The following is a 25448-nucleotide window of genomic DNA, read 5'->3' as shown; positions in this document are numbered from 1 at the left end:
TACCTATCTCCTGTTGAGACTACGACAGATGTTCCTTAACGTCTCAAGGTTCGGTTAACATGCAATGGTGTTTAGCATCAACGTTTCTAACTGAAATAACTGCGTGGCCGCATGTTCTGCACACTAAATCATCCATTACGTATACGTGCTTCGCTTCCTAAATCAAAAGGAGCCATAAGAACCGACTGAGCGGAGCGTCCACTTGGCTTCGTTGCTTTTGCAGCCAAAACCACTGAGCGTCTCTACGCAGTCAACCATCCACACGTGGGCCGCGCATGCGCGTCGATACCGAGACAGCACGACAGTGGTGGCGGCAACAGTGGCGATTATGAGCGTTGGTAAATTGCTCCCGCAATAAACATCTATAGACGAGCACTACTAGGGGGACTTGGACTCTACTCGAATAGATTGGCTGGCTGCTCTTTACCACAGCAGCGATACAAACTCATAGCTGAGCTCCAGCGTGGAGCTGGTAAAACACGACGTGTGAAACAAAAACTAAGGATTACTGACTAAAAAACTGCACATAAAAGGTGTTGTCTATTTATGTGAGGTGCACGCAAGGTCAATATTATTTTATAGTCATTAATAATTGCGCTTTTTAATGTAAGAATTTGGGACTCCGACGCAGGTTGCTCTGCTGATACCGAACACGACGACACACGAAACAAAAATAAAAAATAAATAATGAAGAAAAGCGCAGCAACACAATCACATTAAGACGAAAAAACGCAGGGGCATTACGGAAACTGCGTCAGCAGTGAGCACGTGAAATTTGGGCGGCGTACATCATTAAAAAGGGAGCTTTTTCGTGCATGAGCCCACCTTCAGTTTTAATATTTAATAAGGTTACCTATCTCGAAAGCTACATTAATTTGGTTCTCGAGCATATTGTCACCCGCCATCTGTTTTACCGCTGTCTCCTTTACATTCGTTGTTTTCTCTGGTTGTCTGCCGTTTACAAGAGCTCTCTGTTAGCCTTGCTGATTTTCTTTATATTTGTTCTTCAAATAGAAACCGATTTATCGGCCTGAGACATTGCACTCTTATTCACCAGTGGTGGCGGCAAGGTCTCCTATCATTATTTGTTTTCTTTTGACACGCAGATGAGGCGTTTCTATCTTTAATCCCCGGTCATGTTATGTAAGCCTTTCCTACGAATAAACCACCAATTTATAGTCAGTCACTATGATGTTTCATCTTTCTGTGGTTCTGTATATAGCTAGCGCTATTTGTTTTTGCTTTTTTTAATCGCTTAGTTTAGTCTACCATAGGAGTAATTTTGAGTGCATAAGTGATGGAGATGTCAAAGCTTGCTAACGCGTTTCATACACTAAGCCGAATAAGCCAGGTGTCACGTTCCTCTTGAGACGGCCGCTGGAAAGAAATGAGGCTGGTCACGTTCTGTACACGCTGATTGAAGGACGAGAAAGACATTGACCTTCTTGTGCAAACGGTCGCCGTCCGAATATGAAGAGGGGCTGTCCACCTTATTAAAAGCGAAGCTTTTCTTTTGCGATCCTCGCCGGTTTTCGTTACCATGGCTACAGCCTGGCTATTCTTTTGCGAATAGGCCAACCAATCGCAGCGGAGCTTGCGCGCCGCGTGCGCTGCTTGGTTCCTTGAACCACTACCAGATGGCGCTCGCCTCCGCGTATCCGCGGCAACGGAAGCGCCGGCGCCGGCCGTGCGGGTTAAAGAATAAAATTCACCGATGTTTACGATACTCCCTAATGCGAACTTTGAGCTCAGCTCTATTCGCATTTTCATTTCAGGAGATATTGGCTGGCGTGGACAATCTGTCTCGTGCGGCACGTTGCAAATGGAGCGAATTGTGGTGCGACTGCTTCGCTAATCGGGAGACCGCGAGAGGCAGCGCGTGGGTGACTCGTGGGCGCGATTTACAGCAGCCGCCGCAGACAAACCTCCTTGATGACGTGCGCTGTTCTGGCGCCGTTTCGTAGCCATCGTCGCCGCACTACGCATTTCTTCTCACGTTTTCGCCATACCCTCCTCCTCCTCCGCTTTCCTTCTCGCGTCTTTCATCATCCGCTGCGCTCCGCGTTCTCTTTCACCCTTCGCTTAGCTCGTTCGCTCGGTTACGCCGACGCCGACGCCGACACTCGCCGCAGGAACGTGCGCCTAAGTGCTGTGCTCTAAAGAAAGCTCGCATTCGCGTCCGCGGCTGCACGGTAATGAGGAAGAAGTGTGCGTGTGTGTGTGCATGTGTATACGTGTGTATGCGTGTGTGTGCATGTGTTTGAGCGTGTGTTTGCGCGTGTATGTGCGTGTGTGCGTGTGTGTGTGTGTGTGTGTGTGTATGTCACGTAAAGCTTTGCTGTATATGGATTTCAACTTGTTGCATCTGCTGCATTTTTCTCCTTTTTCAGTGCTCCTGTCTTACAACCAGTGTCATAAGAATGAGATGATGTGATATGGGTGTTCTAATGGCATGGGCGCATCACCTTCAGTTAATAGCGTCCTGTATTGAGGGATGACGCAACACTCTAGGCTTCGTGATCAAGCGTGACAAATTTTTTTCTACCTATGCGCTTTTTTCTCTTTCTCTCTGTCTGCCGAGTTTGGACCTCTACACAGCTATGCAGTTGGAGCAAGTCTCTGTAGGAGTATCAAGACGGCGCTCATTATGGAGATGAAGCTGTCGAAGAGCACGGCAGACCGGGGGGTGTTATGGCGTAATAATTTCGAAAAGTACTTGTGTGACGAAAAAAGAAACTATCGTCTTTTTAAGTGCACTTCGGTGTAATACATTGCAAAACATTAGTTTCCAGAAGGAAAACAATATTTTTTTCTTGCTGCCTGCTTTGACAACTTGTCACTAATGCTTTTAGATTCAACGTTGAAGTTTCAACAGACATTGAACATTCAAGAGCATGGCCTACACCTCACTGAAGTGCATGATACACGCGCTGCACGAAGGGAAACTTATTTTTGCCGAGCTTTTAGCGTTCGTAAAATTTTGACGCTAATTGTATGTCATGCCATAATGTTTTTATTGTTGATCACAAAGAACTACAACGTGCGGGAGTGATCGCCTTGGGAGAGACCGCCTTCTTAAAATGCGGTATAGGTCTAGGCTTACGGCATGGCGCCTCTAAAATGAGTAGCAAATGTTAAATGCAAACAAATTAAATGCACGTATATGTGGAAACCACTACGGTTGGCATAATCATTACTTCCATAATTTTATTTTAATTTTATTTTATTTCAAATATTCTCAAGGCCAGATGGCGTTACAGAGAGGAGTGGGAGAAAAACGAAACATGCGATTTGTTGAAAAAAAGAAGGCGTTGTAAACAGCAGATTTGAATTTTCCAGAGTCTGGGATAAGAGCGATGGTGGCTGGAGAGTGGTTCAAGTCAGCGCTTGTCCTATGGATGAAATAATCGCTAAACAAATTCGTAAGGGAGGCAAGAAGTTCTACTTTATGCTAGTGCTCTAACCTGGATGAGGTGTAGGTAGATGGAGAAGAAATAGCTTCTTTCAAAACAGGGTTATATAGGCAAGACTTATGGACAGGCAAAGACGGGAACACTTACGACTCACTGAAAGATCTGGCGGGTTTAAGCTAGTCTTCATAGACGTGACGCTGGCATGTCGTGAATAATTAGAAATAATGAAACGAGTGGCTATATTCTGTATGCTTTCAGATGCGTTCATGAGAGTGAGCTTGCTGGGGTCCCAAAACGTAGATGCATATTCCAGTTTTGGTCTAACAAGTGTTGTATAATGAGACAGCTTAAGAGACGGTGGTTCATCTTTCTGTGTATATGTGTGTTGTTAATGTGTAATGCATAGTAAAGTATAATGTTCCTACTCCTGCTATAGCCCTATATTGGGCTGCAGTATAAATAAATAAATAAATAAATAAATAAATAAATAAATAAATAAATAAATAAATAAATAGTGCAGAGTTAAAACTCCGACGCAGATGGCCAAGCGTTGTCGGAAACTTAGTCCACGTGGACGCGCCAGGATAGATTGTGAGCGATTTGGACGGCAAGGTACTTGCAGCATGCGACGTGTGGCAAGGGATAACCGTTAAGAATACTGTATGGCGCAGGGATGGTGTCAGAACGACGAGTCACATGCGTGGCTTTACATTTTGCGCATGTAATGTTATACATCATTTCGAACACCGCTGTGGCACATTATTAAGATCGTATTGAAGTTTGCCAAAGTCAGACGAGTCAGTAACATTATGATAGAAACGCAGTCATCAGCAAACATTTTAATAGACGGAAAACTGAGGCACTTAGGAAGGTCGCTAATGTACATTAGAAAATTTTCAGTGTTAAAATGAAGTAAATGTATTACGCCATACCAAAGTTCTTTCGTTTCACTTCTAGGGGCGTAAATTCAATGCCTTCAATATAAGTTCAATGTCTCAAACCGAACAGTGCTATCAAAAGTTAGTTCTTTCTTTTCTTTATTTTTTAATATTCTTGCACTTACTGGCAGCACGAATTTTGCTGATATTGTTGTTCATTTGAATGTTGAGTTCGTTTTATTCAAAGTCATCATTTATGGGTACCATGGCTGCTTCGATTACATGTATGTTGATTCCATGCCCCCTCTATGCAATGGCCATTTAAGGATTCTTCGGTAAATAACCGAGAGAGAGAGAGGAATAAATAACCGAAATGAATCAAACGCAGATTAGGTTCCTCTAGTGATCATAGAGGCACTATAGAGCAAAACTAAATCTTATTAGACTTATAACCTTACTTTCATGATTTTGGCAGGATGTGGTAAAATGTCGAATGCCGAAGAAAATGAAGGGCCAAACATCATTATTTTTAATTTTATGCCGAAAGCTCGACGCCAGTTACAGCAGTGTTACGTCATATATTTCAGTGTACCTTTCCATATTTTATTCATGTCGGCACAAGAAATAGTGAAACTTTCCTGGGTTTTTAGTCTGTGGTTTTTCTGGAACGCAATGCATTCATATGCGCTGTTAAAGTCTTGCGATGTCACGGTGAAGTGGTCAGGGAACTATCTGAAGGCGTCGCCACCAGTTCTTGCGTCTTTTAGAGCTTGCCGAGACTGCTTTCACGATAAGAACGACTGTTTAGCTATTGCAAAAGTCTAGTTTAGCAATACAGCTGAACTTCATATTCCTAACGATAATAATAATATATAATATCACAACAGCACTGGCAGGGATTCTTCATCTCAATGTTCTATACCGAGTGAGAAAAGTTAAAAGGCTATACTTTCCTTTATCTACTAAAGCAAAACAAGCACTAATATTTTCTTTTTAAATGTTAAAAAAAAGAATGAACGCAAATGACGCACACACTTGTCGCTAAGCGCTCTAGTGGCGAGAGTAACACATTGCAATTGGAAATGCCCGAAAGCGCTAGGAAAATTTGACTTTATTGAATTGTGAAAAGCGAAACTTGTAGACTTCAGGAAATACGCATGCTTGTGAGTGAATAAATTTAGTGATTCACTCAGGTATATTGCCAACGAGACCGTTACATCTCGTACAGCTGAGGAACTCCCCGAACGCGCGCATCAAACGAGACAAAAAGTTCGAAAGCTTACCATCCTAATTTTCATTCCCATTATCCCCAGTGGATCCTGGTTCACCGCAATGATGGCTCTGTTCTGAAGGATCTCTTTGAACTCCGGGCGCATACGGCGCAAGTCGTTGGACATGAGCAGAGGAGCGGCCATTATAGCCCAAAGTGCCATCTGCGCCTTACTCTGGTCGTAGCTCAGCCCGAAGTTGCCGATGACCAACTGCGAGAGGGAGCAGAAAATGACAGGGCAGCTGGATCATCAGGTCGTCTTCTACATATAGTCACAAACTAGGGCCGATTATTCGCAAATTTGTTGTAGTTTCGTACATATATATACACACAGGACGGTCCGCAGCGTTTATACTAATCAAGACAACAGTTCTGACATGTGACGCGGTGCTTAGCCAGGTGTAAGATTTACAGTCCAACTTCAGTTTTGTACTCCCTTGCCGACATATTCTGAAGCTGTTTAGAAAAAAGTCATTAACAATATGTACAATATATAACGTAGTGGACATAAAGATATGTGCATGACTCCGTACACATGTAATACATATGTATAAACTATTAAACAGACACTATGCAGGTACGAGTATCAAGGACATTACTTATACTACAGCAAAATAGTATAGTGAAAGAGGCTAGAAAAAAGGGAGCAGTACCTGAACGCAGCGTTTATCGTCATTATGGGAGAAACTAAACCACTTAGACCTCTATATTTATGCAGGCGTGAGCCGTTACGTTAAGCAGGTATATTCTTACTGTCCCTATGAAGCCCTGTTTTTTCCTTTCTTTCGTGCCCTCGTCTGCAAGAAAGTTTGCCCTGGCAAATGCCCTAGCACATTGGCACTGAAACGTATGTTGTTAAGCAGTAAACGATGACGCATTTCTGTTGTATCAAAAATGGACAAAGCTACGCATGACTTCTCATGGTTGGGTTGGAGGCCTAGAAGAACCAGCGGCTCAAGTTAGTACGCCGGGACGAGCTTCACCGCACCGCATCGCCAGCCGCTTCGTTGGCAGTAACCGGAAAAGGGCTTCGATGTAGATGCGTACCAAGCAAGCGCCTTTGCCTACGGTGGGTAAAAAAAATTATGAATGATTTTCTCACGCTCATGTAGAAGATAAATTTCACCTTTGCTTTACGTTCGCTCTAACCATACAAAAGATTGAGTGCCTGCAAGTGTAAATGCTTCCCGTATTTTGAACTCGACTCTCCCGTTTCCGAACCTGGACAAGGAGCATTCTTAATGAAGTAATAAATAGAGCGTTATATCTGAGCGGGTTTGCGGACCCAGCGTGCGAGCGGAGACGGCAGCGAAAAGCGCCGCACGGCCACTCGCCCGCTGGGCCTGCAAACCCGCTCTGCTGTAACGCTCTAGTGAAGTGCCGAAGTAATCTACGCACTTTAATAATGTACCTAATTACCAAGACTGAGCAAACAAATGTTTATAGAATACTCATTGTCTTTCCGTAGTTCACACCAAAAAAAAATAAAAGAAAAATGCCTAAGAAGAAACGCGAACCTTGCGTCCACACAACAATCCCTCAATCACTTACGCACGAAATAAAATTTGCTAACATAAATGCTCGCAGCATTCAACAAAAACTAAACTGGCTACAACCTTTTATACTCAGCTTCGAACCAGACTTTATCGCCCTAGCAGAAACATGGTTAACGAGTGATGTGAAGGACTTCGAGATAGCACCACCAAGCTACGCAATCTTACGTAAAGATAGGAAAACGCGAGCAGGAGATGTAGCTATCTTAATAAATAAAGTCATTGCTTTCACGCTACTTCCTGACGTTGAAGGGGTTAAAAGCTGTCTTCTGCAAATTATATCTTTCTTCCGGTCATGTCGTTGTCGCCTGTGTATGTCGAAGTCCTTCATCAAACATCGACGTTTTAACATCCCTGCACGCGTACCTGTGTCATTACGTCATTGGAAACAGACTAATACTGGTAGGCTATTTTAATCTCCCAGATATCAACTGGAATACGGTTCAGCATCACTACGCTTCGTCTGACATAATTCTTGATATTATGTTAACTCAAAATCTTTATCAAATTTTAAAACAACCTACTCGTGTACATGGTAGTTCCGCGAACATACTTGACCTATAGTGTTCTTGACCAATAATTTTTCTCCAGATAAAGTCAATCTTCAGCTACTAGACGGTATATCGGACCATAACGTAGTGGTATGTTCGATCCCAGTTCATGACTGCATAGCAGCTTCCAAATCACTTGTTACTTATTCTGATTTTAAAAATGCCGATGAGTCTAGCGTTGTCACTCACCTTTCCTGTGAATTTTGTTCTTTTGAGCAGCTCGATAACAAACCTGGTTCAGACATTGAATTGCTCAGGCATATATTTAAAAACATCGTATTCTTTTGTATTCGAAGTTACATTCCTACTAAAATAAAACCGCGAAATTATAGACGCCAAAAGCGAAGTAAGACGACTCAGGAAACTGTTAAAAAAGAAACCTTACTTCAAACCCCCCGATCCCTTACTTCAGCAATCACTTCTATGAAATCAAAAAGAAAATCCGCAAGATCATTCTATCTCTCTAATAGGTTAACTAATTTCCTTAAAAATTCACCACAATATTTTTGGGATTATGTTATGCCTAAAAGCCAAAATTACAATATTATGTCTCGAGAAGTAAGTAAAGAAAGAGCAAACTTAATGAACAGCTATTTTAAATCAATTGTCACCAATGACGACATGATCCGATGCCATGTTCACTCACACAGTGCGGATATAATAGATACCATGTCCCTAAACGAGGCAGGAATCCTTTATCTATTGTTAAAAATAGACTGCAAAAAGAAAGCTGGATCTGACGACATATCAAACAAATTTTTGAGGCGGTATGCTGAATGAATGGCCAAATATTTATTTTTAATATTTAACAAATCAATGACAACATGTTCTCTCCCAAACGAATGGAAAATGGGTAAGGTAATCTCAATCCACAGAGGAAGTAACAAAATTGACCCTTCTGATTTCCGTCCTATTTCACTAACTAGCACAATATGTAAGTTGCTTGACCATATCATCGTTAAACACATCACTACCTACGTCAAAGAAAAACACTTTCTATCACCATTCCAGCATGGTTTCCGCAAAGGTCTTTGTACAGTAACTCAATTAACCGAATTAATACACGAAATGTCGCAAGCCATTGACAACCAAAAACAGATGGATCTCATTCTACTTGACTTCTCCAAAGCATTTGATCGGGTATCCCTTAAAGAACGAACGATAAAAATTGAATCATTATTCAATTCGGTAAAACCATTCGGTAAAAACCAGTTAGTGACTGCATTAGTGCTTACCTAACAAACCGTACTCAGTTTGTCGAAATTAATTACCAAAATCTGAAATAACCAAGTTACATCCGGTGTGTCTCAGGGTAGTGTCTTGGCTCCAATTTTATTTCTTTTTTTATTAATGATCGACCCGCATCTATTAAGACTAACATTAGGCCTTTTGTCGACGATTGCATAAACAAATTGTCTCACTGACCACATAAGCCTCGAAAACGATCTAAAATCGGTATGGCAATGGTGCATGGATTGGCAAATGACATTAAATATAGGTAAATCAGCTTTACTTAGAATAACCAGGAAAAACATTATATCAGTGTTTTGTTACACACTCGACCACACCCACCTAACCCTAGTTAAAGAACACAAGTACCTTGGACTAATCATATCACATGACTTGAGGTGGGAGGCACACGTAAATCATGTAACGTCATCTGCAATACAACGGCTATTCTTTCTGAAAAAGCGCCTCCATTCAGCATCGCACCCAACAAGGCTTCTTGCCTATAACACATTTGTTAGACCAGTACTCGAGTACGCTAATGTCGTTTGGTTCCCACCCACAAATACCTTAATTAATAAACTAGAGAGCGTTCAAAGAAAAGCAGTAAGGTTTATTTTCAACAAATACCACATATCTGACCCCCCCTCCTCACTAATGGAAAAAGCTGGAATACTAATCCTCCGTAACCGTGCCAGACTCGCACGCCAGAATATGATGTTTCAACTTTTTAACAATGCGCTTCATATTGACAGCACCTATTAGAAACTAAAAAAAAAATCTTCCAGAAACCAGTGCAAGCATACAAGACGAGCAGGAAAAATGAAGAAATTCGTTGTTGATTCTTATATTATTTTTTTCTTGTGTGTGTTAGTATTTGCACTTGTTGAAACATTTCTTCTATCACAGTTATTTTTTCTTTGTTATTCAATTTTAAAGCAATTTTTTGCATAGAATTAAAATGGAGTATTCGGAGGCGTGCTACTTCCAAGCTCTTCAAATGGGCCCCGTTTAGCCCTACCTGTCAGCGACGGCGACACAAAAGAACGGTGCTTTGGGCGTCCAGCAAAAATAACGGCTTTGATTGAAGTATGGGTGCGAAAATGAGGTAAACCTTATTTATGCATCATGGCTTATGAGAAAGCGCTAAATCAAGAGCATTTCATATCAAACACCGCGACCCAAGACAGTGAAGTCCTCCGACGACTCAATCAGGCACTTGCTATATCCTTGATCACTCAAGTACGTCTGCACGTGCGACTTCCATATAGCGGGCTATGCGTATAGGCATATCTCACTTCCCTTCTTGATAGTCTTGAAGCTATCATTTCAATATATATTTCGATCTGATCTGTCTGTCTAATTAGTATACCTTAAGCTTCCCCCTCGCCTTAGTCTACCACGATCGCGAGTATGCTAGACCGGCGTAACGTTTATTCAGGAGGCGCAATGTAACAATTTTCTGACGTATTTACAAGGCCAATTCACCAGCTGACGAAGCACCAGCCGACGAAGTTTTCGTGTATCATGGGTATGTAAGCTTTCATGGGAAGTATGTAAATTTAGTGGTGCGGTTGAGAACCGTGACGATAAGCGCGACGATGCGTTTCATGCTAGATAATAAATAATGTTGGGTGGTCGGCATACCGTGTTGCGATTTACGGAATACCGAAGTTCAAAAGGCGTTAGCAGCACCGCTGGTGGCGCCATCTTGCAACGCTGACTTCAAACGAAGTGCATAAAACCGTTACTGCAAAGAGAGGCTATGTGTTGTATAGCTGCTGGCTTAAAGGCGTCAACAGCAACGGATTCAAGCATGTATAGTGGCGCTTTCCTTCTTTTTAAACGAAAACATAATGGAGGAAAAAAAAACGTTTCTGATGTTTCGTAACGGAACAAACCTGAAAGACGTCACTATCATATCGGCAGCTGCCATCGGTGTCTTCAGTTTTACGGTGTTCTGTAAACTGCATTACTTATGCGGACAGTCTATAACTCTATTACGTTCACATGCTCACGTTATCGACCGCATAATTCTGCGCTCACCATGTCCGGGTCGTTCCAGCGCCCCGGTGCGGCTGCTGCTGTCAACACATTCTGGTTGGCGGCATAGTAGTCGATCACGCTCTCCACGCTCTGCCAAGTATCGGCGATGTCCACGTAGTTTCTCCACAGGTTGCAGTGGTGCCCTATCAACTTGTAGTTGGGCTGCGAGAAAGATGAAAGCCGAGGGTATAAAGAAAGAAGCTTTACATGGAACTATATCTGACGTGCGCCTAATCTCAATAGACGAGCACTTTTTTTTTTGTACAACCTGCATACGACTTGTATTTTGTGACAGTCTAGAAGTTCGCTACAAGTTTCGCTAACGAAAGGGCACAGCACCTGCCCTCTGTGCCCCGGGGCCTCAAAACAGTTTCCGAGAGACGCTGACGTTCAAAGAAGTTTGCCTCCACCTTGACGTCACGCAGAATGAGCGAACGCTGCCACATCTGTACTAATTTTGGGAATGAAACAGTGGCACATTTCCCACGACATTCTCAAAGTGCCACTGTCTATCGTGCTCAGTATAGCTTAGACTTTCAAATTAGGTTATGAGAAGGGGGACAAGTCTTTCATTATGCAAGTCTAGCTTATGAAACATTCCCGACCAAGGGGTATCTTGTATGACTGCCGTGTTATCACCATCACCATCCATCATCATAACGCGTCACAGTCTACGTCATGAATCTCTACTAGCTGGGACCGCGAGCGACAAGCATAACACGCTCTTTCATTCTCGGCTGGGCCGGTCGCCGCTAGCCGCCTCGCCTCTCGACGGTTCAGTCTTCAGTCACCCTTCGAAATAAATGTAGGGCCGTTGGCACGCGACACGTCGGCCGCCGTCACGTCGTCTTACATGATTTATCTTACGTGATTTTGTGCGTCGTCGTTGACAAAGTACGGTACGCCTCTCTTGGCACCCCTTTAGGTTCGGCTTTACGGTCCTTCGCTCAGAATGTGTCATTGAATCAGTTGTGTGTTCTAAATTATTTCATTGCGCATTTCTTCAGCCTAAGAAAAAGCCACGTTGCTTTAGATTATGAGGCTCGCTACATTAAAATTATATTGAATTTCGGGTGCGAAATTCACCGTGGTTGAATTAATTTTAATTTTTAAGCTTTCCTTTTCTCTGGAGCCATCTAGAAACTATCCAATAGAAACAATCAGAAGCAATACAACGACAACACTGCTGCTTCTAATATAACAAATTTTCGTCGACAACATAGCATTGAGAGGTTAATAGAACCAACAAAGATACGTTAGAAAATGATGACGATGCTTAAAAATATCCATTTACCATAAAATTCCCATGTTGACTTAGCCGCCATATCCTAGTGGCGCAGGCCGGAGTTAACCTCGGATTTCCTTCTTGTAACATTAGCATAGTATACTGCTCGAAGAAGCAGAACGTCATAGCCCCTGAGCCAGTCCGTCCGGTGTAGGTTAGCGTGAATATGATCAGGAAAAGGAGAGTACGAGTACATCGTTCCTACAGAGCGCGCGTGTAGAAGTGATGTAGCGGAAGTAGGTGCGCATATGCTAAAGACATTTCCGTAGCACTGCCACTCTGCAAGATAATTACGTACGCATGCACAGTGATAGTTAAGGTTGAGGTGGCACGTGCGAGACGATGGTTTACGGCTTGAGTAGTGGAAGACAAACCGGACCGCCAGTTGCATGGCCAATATCTCCGGGCTCTGTATTCTCTCTAAGTGTAATGAGGTGGAGTGGTGAATGCGAAATGCTCAAATATTGTGTACCATGCCTCTGAAGAGACAAAGACATGGAAGATTTCTTTTATATCGCGCATTACCGTACAAGCTCCGAGGTCGCGTGCTAGGAGAGGGAAGCGCACCTCATTCGATTAGAAAATTTGCACCAAGGAGCAATCTCGATCTACATGTTTTACTCCCTCTCGCACGGGTTGCTTTAGTCTGCGGTACAGCCGCATTTGATACTGTCCGCATTTGATACTTGTCTTCAACGCTTCCTTTTCTTTCTCCCACGCGTGACTGGAGGCTCACGCATCACGTTTTTCTTGAGACCATGTCGAGACCATGCTCATACGCTTCACGTTGTGGCACCCACTTGAGCATATTTTTGGGGTTGTTGGAGTGAAATGACATAAGCTTGAGAACCACAAAATACTTTACACTTCCCTTCCATCTTTTCTTTTACAATGATTGGGTAGAAAAGACGATCTATTATTCCGGTGGTTCAACCAAGCCTACAGATAATCTTCTTAGCATGGCTAAATCAGTCTCTTGTCTGGAAATTTTGAGAAAACATCTATTTACCAGTATGTAGTCTATAGACAAAGCAGGAGAATTTTCAGAGATAAGCTACTGTTCTCTCTGCAGTGACACAAAAGATTCTGGCAGTGGCTGTGGCAATAGCAACACACTGACCAACGTTCTTTGCATCTGCAGGTTAGTCATATGCTTACGCATCGTTGTCATTTGTAATTCCAATATTGCTGCAGCTACTGCCAGATATTGCTGCTTCACTTGCGTTAACTTGTACTGCCAAGCTTGCGTCGTCTCACTGGGCCTTCCGGTTCTGATCGACGAACAATGCCCAAAAATGCGGAGCCCACAAAAAGAATTAAGGAAATTGAATCCAAGCTTGGAAACGTGAGCGAAAGTCTTCTTGACGACGTCTTTGGGAGATTGCTGCTGAAGGCCAGCAGTTCAGGCATAGACGTCATAGAACTAAAGAGAACTGACAGATTGGAAACTAACGTAGAATTCTTAAACAAACTCGTCGAAAAGCTGAGTTCCGAAAATCATGGGCTAAACGCCGAAAACGTAGCTTTACAAGCTAACAACTGCACTCTCACAAAGAACGTTTCCAAACTCGAGCAATAGTCGAGACTGAACAACGTCCAGGTTAATTAAAGGCACTCCTTGCACACATGGGGAGGACTGTGAGACGCTCATACAAACTATTGGCAGCAAGAATGGTTGCCCAATAACTGCCACCCGGCTCGACGTTTTTCATCGGGTTCCTTCTAAAACAGAACATAAAAATATCATCATCCGCTTCTGCTAAGGAACGAAGAAAGCTGAGTTCATCGCGAAAGCACGGAAAGCAAGACTTTGCCTCGGTGATACCGGCTTTGCAACAAAAGTGAACCCTGTATTTGTCAGTAAACATTTAACAATTTAAAATGAAGCTCTCTTTTCCAAAGCTTTGTGTCTGAAGAAAGCGAAAAACTGGAGATTTCTGCAGACAGACAACTGTCAAATTAGGGCTCGGAAAACAACTCAAAGCCGCGTCTTTCGCATCGCAACTGAATCCGACCTTTCAGTGAGGACTTAACTATAATCCACCTTTGCGCCGTGCCTGTCACCTAGGCAAATCTCACAATTTCGTTTTTTTCTCACAGCTAACCAGTTAATCAATGTTCTTTCAAATCGTCAGCGACCTGTCTCGCATTCGAATGCGCGCAGTCTGTGCGAGCATTTGAACAAATTTTCTGAGCTCCTTTCTGCATTCACCTTCCCATTTTCAGCCATCGAAGTATCTGAAACCTGGTTGAGTGACCACGATAGACAGCTTTTTTTTTTTTTGTTTTTGTAATTTTGTTGCTGAATACTCCAACCGTCCCTTCAGCAACCACGGCGGCGCAGCGCTATGTATCTATTCTGATATTACATATAAGCGAAGGAACAATCTTGTGTTTAAGGTAATTAATTGCGAAAATGTTTTCATTGAAATTAAAAATGACTTCCTTACCGTAGATAAAAAAAAACGTCATGGTTGTCTGCATATGGTGTTCACCGTCTTTATCAGCAATAGATTTCTGTGCTACTCTCCATAATGTCATGAGAATGCTAGCCAACGAAAACAAAAGTGTAATAATTATAGGCGACATCAATATTAACATCGCTGACAGTAAATCTACTAACGATTTACATTATTCTTATTGTTTTAACAGCTTTGGTTATGAATGTTTAATTAAGATACCTATACGATGTGCTAACTACCCCATAGGTACATTAATTGACCATGCACTATCAAATTTGACATACTCACTAGATGCAGGTGTTCTAACGGCCGACATGATTGAACACTATCCTATATTTTTGAACTTTCACTGTACTCATTGCTCGGAAAAAAAATCATGTACACGGAGTTTTTACTAGACAAACAATCAATTCTTGCAGCCATGACGAATATTGACTAGTCCCAAACCTTTTCTGCAAATGATCTACAAAGAGCATTTTCACTGTTTAATAATACTAATAATAATAATAATAATAATAATAATAATAATAATAATAATAATAATAATAATAATAATAATAATAATAATAATAATAATAATAATAATAATAATAATAATAATAATAATCAGCAGCAGCAGCAGCAGCAGCCTGGTTACGCCCGCTGCAGGGCAAACGCCTCTCCCATACTGCTCCAACTACCCCGGTCACGTACTAATTGTGTCCATGTTGTCCCTGCAAACTTCTTAATCTCATCCGCGCACCCAACTTTCTGCCGCCCCCTGCTACGCTTCCCTCCCCTTGGAATCCAGTCTGTAACCATTAATGACCATCGGTTATCTTCCCTCCTCATTACGTATCCTGCCCATGCCCCCCCCCCACTTCTTTTTCTTGATTTTAACTAAGATATCATTAACTCGCGGTTGTCCCCTCACCCAATCTGCTCTTTTCTTATCCCTTAATGTTACACCCATCATTTTTCTTTCCATAGCTCGTTGCGTCGTCCTCTATTTGAGTAGAACCCTTTTCGTCAGCCTCCAGGTTTCTGCCCCGTACGTGAGTACTAATAAGACATAGCTTTTATACACTTTTCTCTTGAGGAATAATGGCAACCTGCGGTTCATGATCTGAGAATGCCTGCTAAACGCACCCCAGCCCATTCTTATTCTTCTGGTTATTTCAGTCTAATGACCTGGATCCTCGGTCCCTACCTGTCCTAAGTAGATGTATTCCCTTGCCACTTCCAGTGCCTGCTGTTCGTAAACTGCTGTTCTCTTCCGAGACTGTTATACATAATTTTGGTTTTCTGCAGATTAATTTTTAGACCCACCCTTCTGCTCTGCCTATCCAGGTCAGTGAGCATGCATTTCAATTGGTCCCCTGAGTTACTAAGTAAGACAATACCATCAGCGAATCGCAAGTTACTAAGGTATTTTCCATTAACTCTTATCCCCAATTCTTCCCAATCCAGGTCTCTGAATACCTCCTCTAAACACGCTGTGAATAGCATTGGAGAGATCTTATCTCCCTGCCTGACGCCTTTCTTTATTGGGATTTTGTTGCTTTCTTTATGGAGGACTACGGTGGCTGTAGAGCCGCTATAGATATCTTTCAGTATTTTTACATACGGCTCGTCTACACCCTGATTCCGTAATGCCTCCATGACTGCTGAGGTTTCTACTGAATCAAACGCTTTCTCGTAATCAATGAAAGCTATATATAAGAGTTGGTTATATTCCGCATCATCCTCTATCATCTGATTGATAGTGTGAATATGGTCTATTGTTGAGTAGCCTTTACGGAATCCTGCCTGGTCCTTTGGTTGACAGAATTCTAATGTGTTCCTGATTCTATTTGCGATTATCTTAGTAAATACTTTGTAGGCAACGGACAGTAAGTTGAGCGGTCTATAATTTTTTAAGTCTTTGGCGTCCCATTTCTTATGGATTAGGATTATGTTAGCGTTCTTCCAAGATTCCGGTACGCTCGAAGTCTTGAGGCATTGCGTATACAGGGTGGCCAGTTTTTCTAGACCAATCTGCCCACCATCCTTCAACAAATCTGCTGTTATCTGATCCTCCCCAACTGCCTTCCCCCTTTGCATAGCTCCCAAGGCTTTCCTTACTTCTTCCGGCGTTACTTGTGGGATTTCAAATTCCTATAGACTAGTCTCTCTTCCATTATCGTCGTGGGTGCCACTGGTACTGTATAAATCTCTATAGAACTCCTCAGCCACTTGAACTATCTGATCCATATTAGTAATAATATTGCCGGCTTTGTCTCTTAACGCATACATCTGATTCTTGCCTATTCCTAGTTTCTTCTACACTGCTTTTCCGTTCCTGAGAGCATGTTCAATTTTATAGATATGACTCTATGCTTAAGTCCTGTTTTGTTCATCATTCCCATCAACCTAAATACAAAAAGAAATTCGCGCCACCTAAGAAACCATGGATGACGGATAAACTCGAAGCGTTAATGCGCAAAATGGATCATCTTTACAAGAAAACCAAGCGACAACTATTTAAGAACTTACCTATTCGGTACTAGAAGTTTTGTAACCAGCTTTCTGTCACATTAAAAAAAAACCTAAAAAAACATGGTACGAAAGGAAAATTTTTGGAATACCGTGAAAAGGTAAATATGAAATAGGAAATTGTTAACTTCTTAAATAGGACAAGCAATCATGAAAGTATAACAGAAACTGCTCATCAGGGCAAGGTGTTCAAAACCATCGAAGACATAGCTGATGCGTTCGCTGATTTCCCCTTTAGCAATGAACTACAGACTATCGGGTGCCCTACCGCCCGCCACAGTCTTTCTTTTTATATTCAACTACACGCAAGGAAGTTCTAAAGGTTATAAACAACATGAAAATAACCGGCAACGGCACTGATAAATTACACCTTTCTCATATACAATTAATTGGACCCTTAATAACTGATATCCTTGCAGATATGATCAACATCATGTTTGAATCAGACAGTTCCCCACAGAAATTTAAAGGCAGGATCACCCCAATTTTTAAAAAAGGTGACCACTCTTTAATCTCGAATTATCACCCCATCTGTGTACTACCTTTATTTAGTAAGGCAACGGAAAAGCTTATTGAAAAACGCTTAACTGTTTACCTTAGAAACATTTAACATTTTCTCATCATTCCACGGCTTTCGCCCGGGTTATTCGACTGAACTTGCTCTAGTTGCGCTAACCGATCAACTAAAACTCGCTATCGATGAGAATAATTATGCAGCTTCTGTGTTTGTGGATTTAACGAAAGCGTTTGAGAAAACAAATCATCGTATATTACTTCATAAGCTTGAATCAGTAGGAATTAGCGGCCCAGTACTGTCGTTATTACAAGATTACTTAACAGACAGAATGCAGGTAGTATTGAGGCGTTCATTCTAACACCATGCTCAGTAATACTGGCGTGCCCCAGGGTTCCATATTAGGTCCGCTTTTCTTTTTAATATATCTCCATGATTTGCCTAACTGCCTTTCTTTCTCAAAATCTGTACTTTATATAGACGACACTACTTTAATTAACTCTAATGAGTGTCTTACAACTCCATTGCATAACCTTAATGGTGATTTATACAGGCTGCTGAAGTGGTGCCATGCCAACCAGCTACAGATAAACCCGTAGAAAACAAAATTTGCTCTATTCACTACCCACCCATGAACACTTCACTCCATTCCTCCTATATTTTTTGGCGCTAGTCCTTTCCCTGCAAGTTTTCTCTTTAATTATCTTTGTGTAGAAGTAGACAGAAAGCTTAAATTTGTCGAAGAAATATCTAAAGTAAAACAGGAGATTACCTACGGGATCACGGTACTCCTAAAAGCACGAAACATAATTAACCATCAAATATTGCTATCCCTATACTTTTCATTTGTTCATTCCCACATAAACTACTGAGTTACTTCTTTGGGGAAACACTTATGTAATCCCTTTAAACTAATTGCAAATCCTATAGAATCAGGCTATTAGGATGATTACATTTAGCCCCTACAACCACAGCGCCCCATATCTTTTAGGAACGAATCACATTCTTTCAGTAACAAAACTTGTTAAATATAATTTCGGTACCTTTCTGTCCCGACAAATGAATTACGCACGATGCGATAGCTTGGTACCACAATCTTCTCTCATAAATACCAATATTACTAGGTTTGCAATATATAGCAACTTCATTTTACCCAAAATACATACTAATTATGGCAAGCACAGCGTCCATTATTCATCCGTCGCATTCTGGAACACACACAATTAGATATAAAAACACGTAAAACGAATTCAAGAAACAACGAAAAGAATATATTCTGTGCAATACTGATACCTAGTTTATACTCATAACCATTCTTTCAGTGTGCCTTCATTTCATTTTCATTGTCATACCATTAGATTGCTGTTTGCAGCATTAGATTGCTGGACTAGCAACTGGCATATATTTCAGTTGCTAGTCTAGCATTGTGGTGTCTCTTCTTTCTGTCGTGTATGCGTCTCAATTTTTTCTCTGTTTTTCTCATGCGTCAATATGTATTCGAGATTGCCAATTATGCTTTTTACGTCATGTCATTTATACTGTTAATATATCAGTGTTCAACGAGATTACCCTACAGTCCTTCTTTATACGCCTCTTAATTATGTACATTTAGTTCTTTAATTATGTCAGTCACACTAAATCCTCTAATTCTTCCTTGTTAACGATTTATTGAAGCTGCTTTAATATGTGCTTTATTGCACTTAGTTTGTAAAGGAGGTCCCATTGCAGTCTTTGAATTCGGCGCCTCCTTCTTTATACAAATATACTGCAATCTTTTTAATAATCACAATAAAAACGATTCTGATTCTGATTCCACTCTTTGAAGGTTGGGGAGATTGGACGCACTAAACACGTTTATTACTTGCATTTAGCTACCGGGTCATTTAAATTCCCGCAGCAGACGTTGTCCATCCTACCTGTGCTATGAGAGTCGCCTAGGAGATCTGCACTTATTTCGACAACGCTTACTTTTCAACGTGCGCGGCAAGGGATGCGACTGCCGCGACACTGAGCCGGGAACGCGACCTTGTGCTGAGTGGCAGAACATCTCGGCGGGAGCGTGAGACTCAGTCATGATAATGCCGGGCATTTTATAGTAAAATGCTGCAGTTTGTAAATGCCATAGCACAGTTGGTTTCCAGCAGAACGTTCTGACACAGACAGGCTGGTTCTTACAGCACAAGATAACCAATGCCTTTTTTTTTTTTTGTCATGCCGATTATCCGACTCCTTAGGTTGAAATGTCGTCTTTGCGCAATTGTAAATGCCAATCACACGCTTTATCCCAGCACAGGCCACATTTGTTACTTTTTCGTGTATCTCTCACAGTGAGCCCAGTCTGCAGAGAACAAATTGCTAGCTGTCAGACGTGTGTCACTTGATATCGCGTCCCTTTGTGCTTCGTTCCCAACTTCGAACAGCGGAAGTGGCTTCACTCTCCCAATCAATACACCTTCTCCCTCACCACAGTGGCCGACTAATTTTGGAGATAATAAAAAGCAAAAGGTAACGGTTACGATAACAAAGGCTGTCCTGATGTCTTACTTAAAGAGCCAAGTGTGAGAAGCCCGACATTTAAGCGGAATACGTAGACATGGGCAAAAGAATAGGGCAAAGGACAACAGTGTCTCTTCATGCACACCACACTCGTTTCATTGTTTGGTGTGCTTGAGGCAAGTATCGATCAGTTTACGTCTACCCAGTTGGATGTCTCAGCTGTAAAAGGCTGCGAGGATAATCGACCGTGTCTAATTATCCGCCCGCTGGTCCAATGCGTGTGCACCAAGCGCACAAGAGTTCCACTGATCCTGTGCTGGAAGCGTGATAACTATGCCAGAGCCGAAGCCGCATTAGAAAAACACAAACACTTCGCGCGTTAGCAAAACACTTCGTGCCGTTTTGCGCTGTCAGTAGTTTCAGTATGGAATACCAACGTGTTCAACGTACCGTCCTTTTGAAACACAAGCGCTAGCTTTGATTGAAACTCCAGATGAACACGTGGCCACATTTCTGGCATGTCTGTCCATATATTGAAAAACGCAGGGGCATGCAAACGGATAAAAACAAAGGACTTCAAATAGCGAGATTTTCTGATAGAAGTGAGCATTAATATTTGAGAAAAACCTCCGAATATCGAATAACATAGCTAATATTTGCAATTTCTAAACAAAGTGACGTATAAGTTTTCTGCAAAGTCTGTATGGCAAAAAAAAAAGGCTTATTTAGATTATTTGATACATCTAATGCCGTTATCAACTGGATCGACGCTCAACAGAGTAGTTTGTCGGCGAGGAACAAAAGGACGCTGGCCGTATCGGGTGCGCTATGACAATGCCGAATGAAACAGAGAAACAGCACGTCACCTGATGCACGTCGTAGAGTGTAGTTCTCGTTAAGGGGCTAGTTGAAATACTAGAGCACCGTGTATTGTTTCAAAGAAATCGTTCGAAGAGTCTCCACTTGTGTCAGTCTTTTTTCCCCATTTGAGTGCAGCACCTTTTCTTGTCCCCTATATTGTTCGAGATGTACTGCTTGCTTAAGCATGAAGGAGTAGCAGGCATCACCCGTTCTGCCTACCTCTCCTATACTACAACATTAAAAAAACAAAATTAACAAATATTTGAGACGTTCTAATTGTCAATCCTCGAACTGAATACTATAACAGAATAGCAATGACTATTCCATCTGTATTTGCAATATTGAATATTCACAGACTTCTAACAAAAACGCACTGCTCACTACGTCAGAATAGCGATGTTGGCGAGTTGGTTTAAGTTCATGGTGTAAATTTTTTCAGAGTGAAGCACGGATGTACGGAAGGAAGGGTAGAACAGCACGAAGGAATGCTAAGAGAAGGACACATCAGTGCTTCGCACTGCAGAAATTTACGCCATACACACTATGCACCCACATACACATTCCTCTTCCTTGAGCTAATTTTTCAAAGGAACATATGAGATGACCTTCCAAGTGTGCAATTTTTGAATTCGCTCAGAAAGAGGTAGTGGAGACAGTGGAGAGAGGATAACCTAAAGAACTACCGGTTGCCTTCCCAGCTCCCAAAGGAGTAGGCGGGGAGGTTGTAGAAAGAGAGATGCCTCTCTCTTTAACGAATCCCGGTGAGGTTTGCCTGGCGGCATGCCTAGCATGCAACTCCAGGTGGGTAGGATGAAAAACGAAACGATATGCACACTTCACAATACCAGATACACAACCTACACACCGCAAGACTCTACAAACTAAAGTATACAAACTAAAGCATCCCATTGAGACCAGTATCTCTGCTGAAGATTAAAAGGGCCTTCATAGCGCGAGATGGCCAGGCAGCGTGATGGTCATTAGGGCTGTTCTTACTAGTGTAAGTAAATAGCCTGCCGGCTATTGCCAGTGCAAATTGCCAGTGCAAATTAAGTGAATTATGCCTTCCCGTTAAGTTTGTAGAAGCAAGTGGTAAGAAATTTTATAGAAAGCTAAATTATAGAAACAACAAGAGCCTATAAATATCTCTTGTGAAAGAAAATTATTGTTCAGCTTGTCGAAAGCAGTGCAGAGCGTCTTCGTCTCCGCGCAATATTTTAACACACTCGCACTGTACTTATGTACAGTGAGAGTGCCTCTGCACTTCGCAAGTGAAGCTCCAAGTCATATCATCGCGTATAACACGCGAATTTGTGAAGGTTGTGCTCAGCTATTAGGACCCAGGGGTGTTGGTCCGCACCGTTTGTCACTGAGTGTGTGGCACTTTGTACCGACAATATGTGCCGCTCTTTAACGAACCTCTATCACTCCGACATGGGTCACTGAAGATGCTGGACTGGGATTGTACCGCTCTTCAATGACGCTCTTTGACTTGGACAACTAGACATGTGTCACTGGAATTGTGCCACTCTACAAGGACGAAAAAGATCCTTTAAATTCATCTGATGGTGGGTGAAATCGAACCCTCGTTGCAAGGATTCCTCAAACACAGCCACCCGACGCTTTACATGGTATGGTATGGTGAGTCTTCACGAAGCGGGCCACTCCCACATGGGAACCGGAAGGCCGAGCCTCTCGGCCGCATCGTGGGCCTGCTGGACAGCCCAGAGTTGGTGAGCCAGAAGAAATTTGGCTGCGCCGCAAATGCACTGGGTGTATGTGCCGCTTTACAAGGACCTTCTTTCCCGCCAACACTTTAGCGAGCTGAGTCATGAATGCACTGGCTATGTACCGCTCTCCAATGAACCTCTCGTCAACTTGGGTCACTGAGCATGTACCACTGGTTGTGCGACAAGCGAGGGAACCATTCTCAGCCTATGCAGACACTGGCGCGCCACACTTCTCGTCTCGGAGGCAACGCGCGGACTTCTCCGCAGTGCTACTAGATGGCGCAGCGTGTCTAGAAATAAGCACGAGAGAGAAGCCTGGTTGCCGCATGACGTTTCTCAGCGCTCGCACGCACCGGCGTGCCACGAATTTCGGAGGCAGGTTTCGCTGCGGCGATACTATATGGCGCCGAGTGTCCTTAGCGAAGCGCGAAAGAGGAGACGCGCTGCACTATGCACCTGAATAATAACTCATTTCGACCGCTGCTATACGTTGCGTCGCTATATTGATTCAATGCTAGCGCATTACCGCCGACAGTAATCGTGAAACAGGTTCTGCCGCAATTTTTTTTTACGTATAGAAAGGAGTGGCTCGAAGGCCTTCATAGGTTATGCATTAGTCTGAAGCGCAACTTTCACTTGACACTGCCACCTCTTCGCGACGAAAAGTTCAATTTTTGTCGCAGCGGCAGAACAGACAACATTTCGTCCTATTCCTCGCGACGAAACCAGACACAATGTTTGAACACGACTATAAGCCATGCGTGCAAAAGGAACTTACACTAACTCCATACGAGACTTCATAGGCAGGCCAACTGCACGAGTAGACCATCGGCCGTCCAGTCCGGTTGATAGCGTCACCGAAATCTGTGTACACTGTGGGAGGGTGTAAAAAGAACCGCCATTCATATAAATGCAATAGGCGACTTCATGAACGCAGGAACTGAATTCAATATGCAGAAATACTGCAGTGCAGCGGGCTGAAGCCGGGTTATCCAGCCTTACGTTGCTTGAGAGCTATAGAATTCCCACCAGATCATTAATGTGTTACTAGTGAGTATCACTGCTCATGCGGTATATTTTATCAATGCTTATATATGCCTACGTTAGAATATTTGCATTCCTATATTGAAGTCAGCTACAAGGTCTTCTCCAGGTCAGGAAATTCAACATGATGATTTCAGTTATAAGAAAATACAGCAAGCACCACTGTACGGAAGTTTGCGGAGGAATTTTTCAGCGCTACGCGGTAATTGTAGTAATGTGTAGTAATGACCGTACACACTCAGAAACTACGTTCACATATACACGGTCGGCTGCAGGCGCCAGAAGCCGAGCTACTCCGCGCGTTAATGTCATTCGGTTTTTCTTTCTTGGCGGCTTGCCGCGCCTTCGTGTTATTGCTGCCAAGCCAGTACGTGTGCACTTCGCCTGCAGCGGCTTGTGCGACTTAAACGCGATTCGCCGAAGGACCAGCTTACGAAAAAAACAGAGAAACAAAGCAGCGTTGCTTGCCCTACGTTTACGACCTTCCTCACTGCCTACCCACCTGTCACATTCCCGATCCGTATATTGAGTTATGCGCTGTTAGGAAGTCTTGCGCGTCCGCGAGGGGTGCTATCGCTAGGTTATTCGTGCTCACTTTTTAGCGCCTGATATAGTATCGATTGAACGGAAACGGGTGTCTGTTGGACAAGTTATCCTTTTGTGTAGTTTTTGAGAGGCCGCAGTTTCGCTGTGCGAAGCCTTGAAAGATGTGATGTCATGCGTGTGTGCTTTCGCCTGGGCACTAAAACCTTCGAGAAACCGCTCCTTCGAAAACGCGGTGCAGCAGGAAGCCTTATTATCGAACGAGCGGTGGCAGACGACAGTAGTTAGGAACAGGAGGCTTGCAAAATGTATCAATTCTAAGTAAAAAGATATGCCTTCTAAGTGATAAAGGGAATTCAGCAGTACCGTGGTAACGGCTGCGAATATTGTTTAAACCCAGAAACCCAGCTTTCAACTCTGCATGGCCTATGTAGACGACCGGGATTCCAAAGACGGCTGGAGAAATTGCGTTTACGCATGCTGCCATGTTAAATTTACTGTGACGGTGCCACACTTACCTAATTTTAAAAAATCAGCTTTATTAGACTCATTTAAGAAAATAAAATCTCTTCCCCTGTAGGCCGCGTTGGCTACTCCTGTTTTGTGATATGTTTAAAGGTGCATAAGCACGCTGCAAATGCTACAAAAAAAAAGAAAAAGATGCAACCATGTCTTTTTCGAACCTCATGAAATATCGCCGGGCAGGTGCGAATGAGGTCAGTTATGGGTGTCGTGCAGCAAATGCGTAACTCACGAACACGGAAAGAAGTTCATCATGGTACGTCGAAACACAAACACATCGCTCGCTTAATCATTTAGGCCGTACACTCGACCACACTGGAAAAATAAATACAAAAATTGGAGGAGTCGCATCCGGAGAGAGGCGGTGACAACGTGAATAGTAAGATATTTGTGTGAAAGGCGATATCTGTTCACGGATCCGAACTTCGTGAAAGAAGATGAAACAACAACAACAACTGAAGATACAGGACATATCACGAAGAAAGGTAAACAGGTGATCTCTAGCCGCTTTGCTCTAGAATGCAGCCACGGTAATTAAG

General features: G+C 42.7%; 1 protein-coding gene across 3 annotated transcripts in view; it reads right to left on the bottom strand.

Annotated features, from left to right (window-relative positions):
• Positions 1 to 25448, bottom strand: part of LOC142578780 (alpha-N-acetylgalactosaminidase-like) — a 39721-nt gene that overhangs the window by 4714 nt on the left and 9559 nt on the right. For all 3 annotated transcript variants that reach the window (XM_075688346.1, XM_075688349.1, XM_075688347.1), the window contains 3 exons: positions 23579 to 23673; positions 10939 to 11100; positions 5575 to 5772 (listed from right to left, as the gene is read on the bottom strand). In XM_075688346.1, the coding sequence (XP_075544461.1) occupies positions 5575 to 5772; positions 10939 to 11100; positions 23579 to 23673 (455 nt within the window). The remainder of the gene's footprint in view (positions 1 to 5574; positions 5773 to 10938; positions 11101 to 23578; positions 23674 to 25448) is intronic.

This window comes from Dermacentor variabilis, chromosome 4, assembly GCF_050947875.1.
Source record: "Dermacentor variabilis isolate Ectoservices chromosome 4, ASM5094787v1, whole genome shotgun sequence".
Classification (NCBI taxonomy): Eukaryota; Metazoa; Arthropoda; class Arachnida; order Ixodida; family Ixodidae; genus Dermacentor; species Dermacentor variabilis.
Note: the sequence above shows the minus strand (reverse complement) of the source record. Positions and strands in the feature narration are given on the sequence as shown.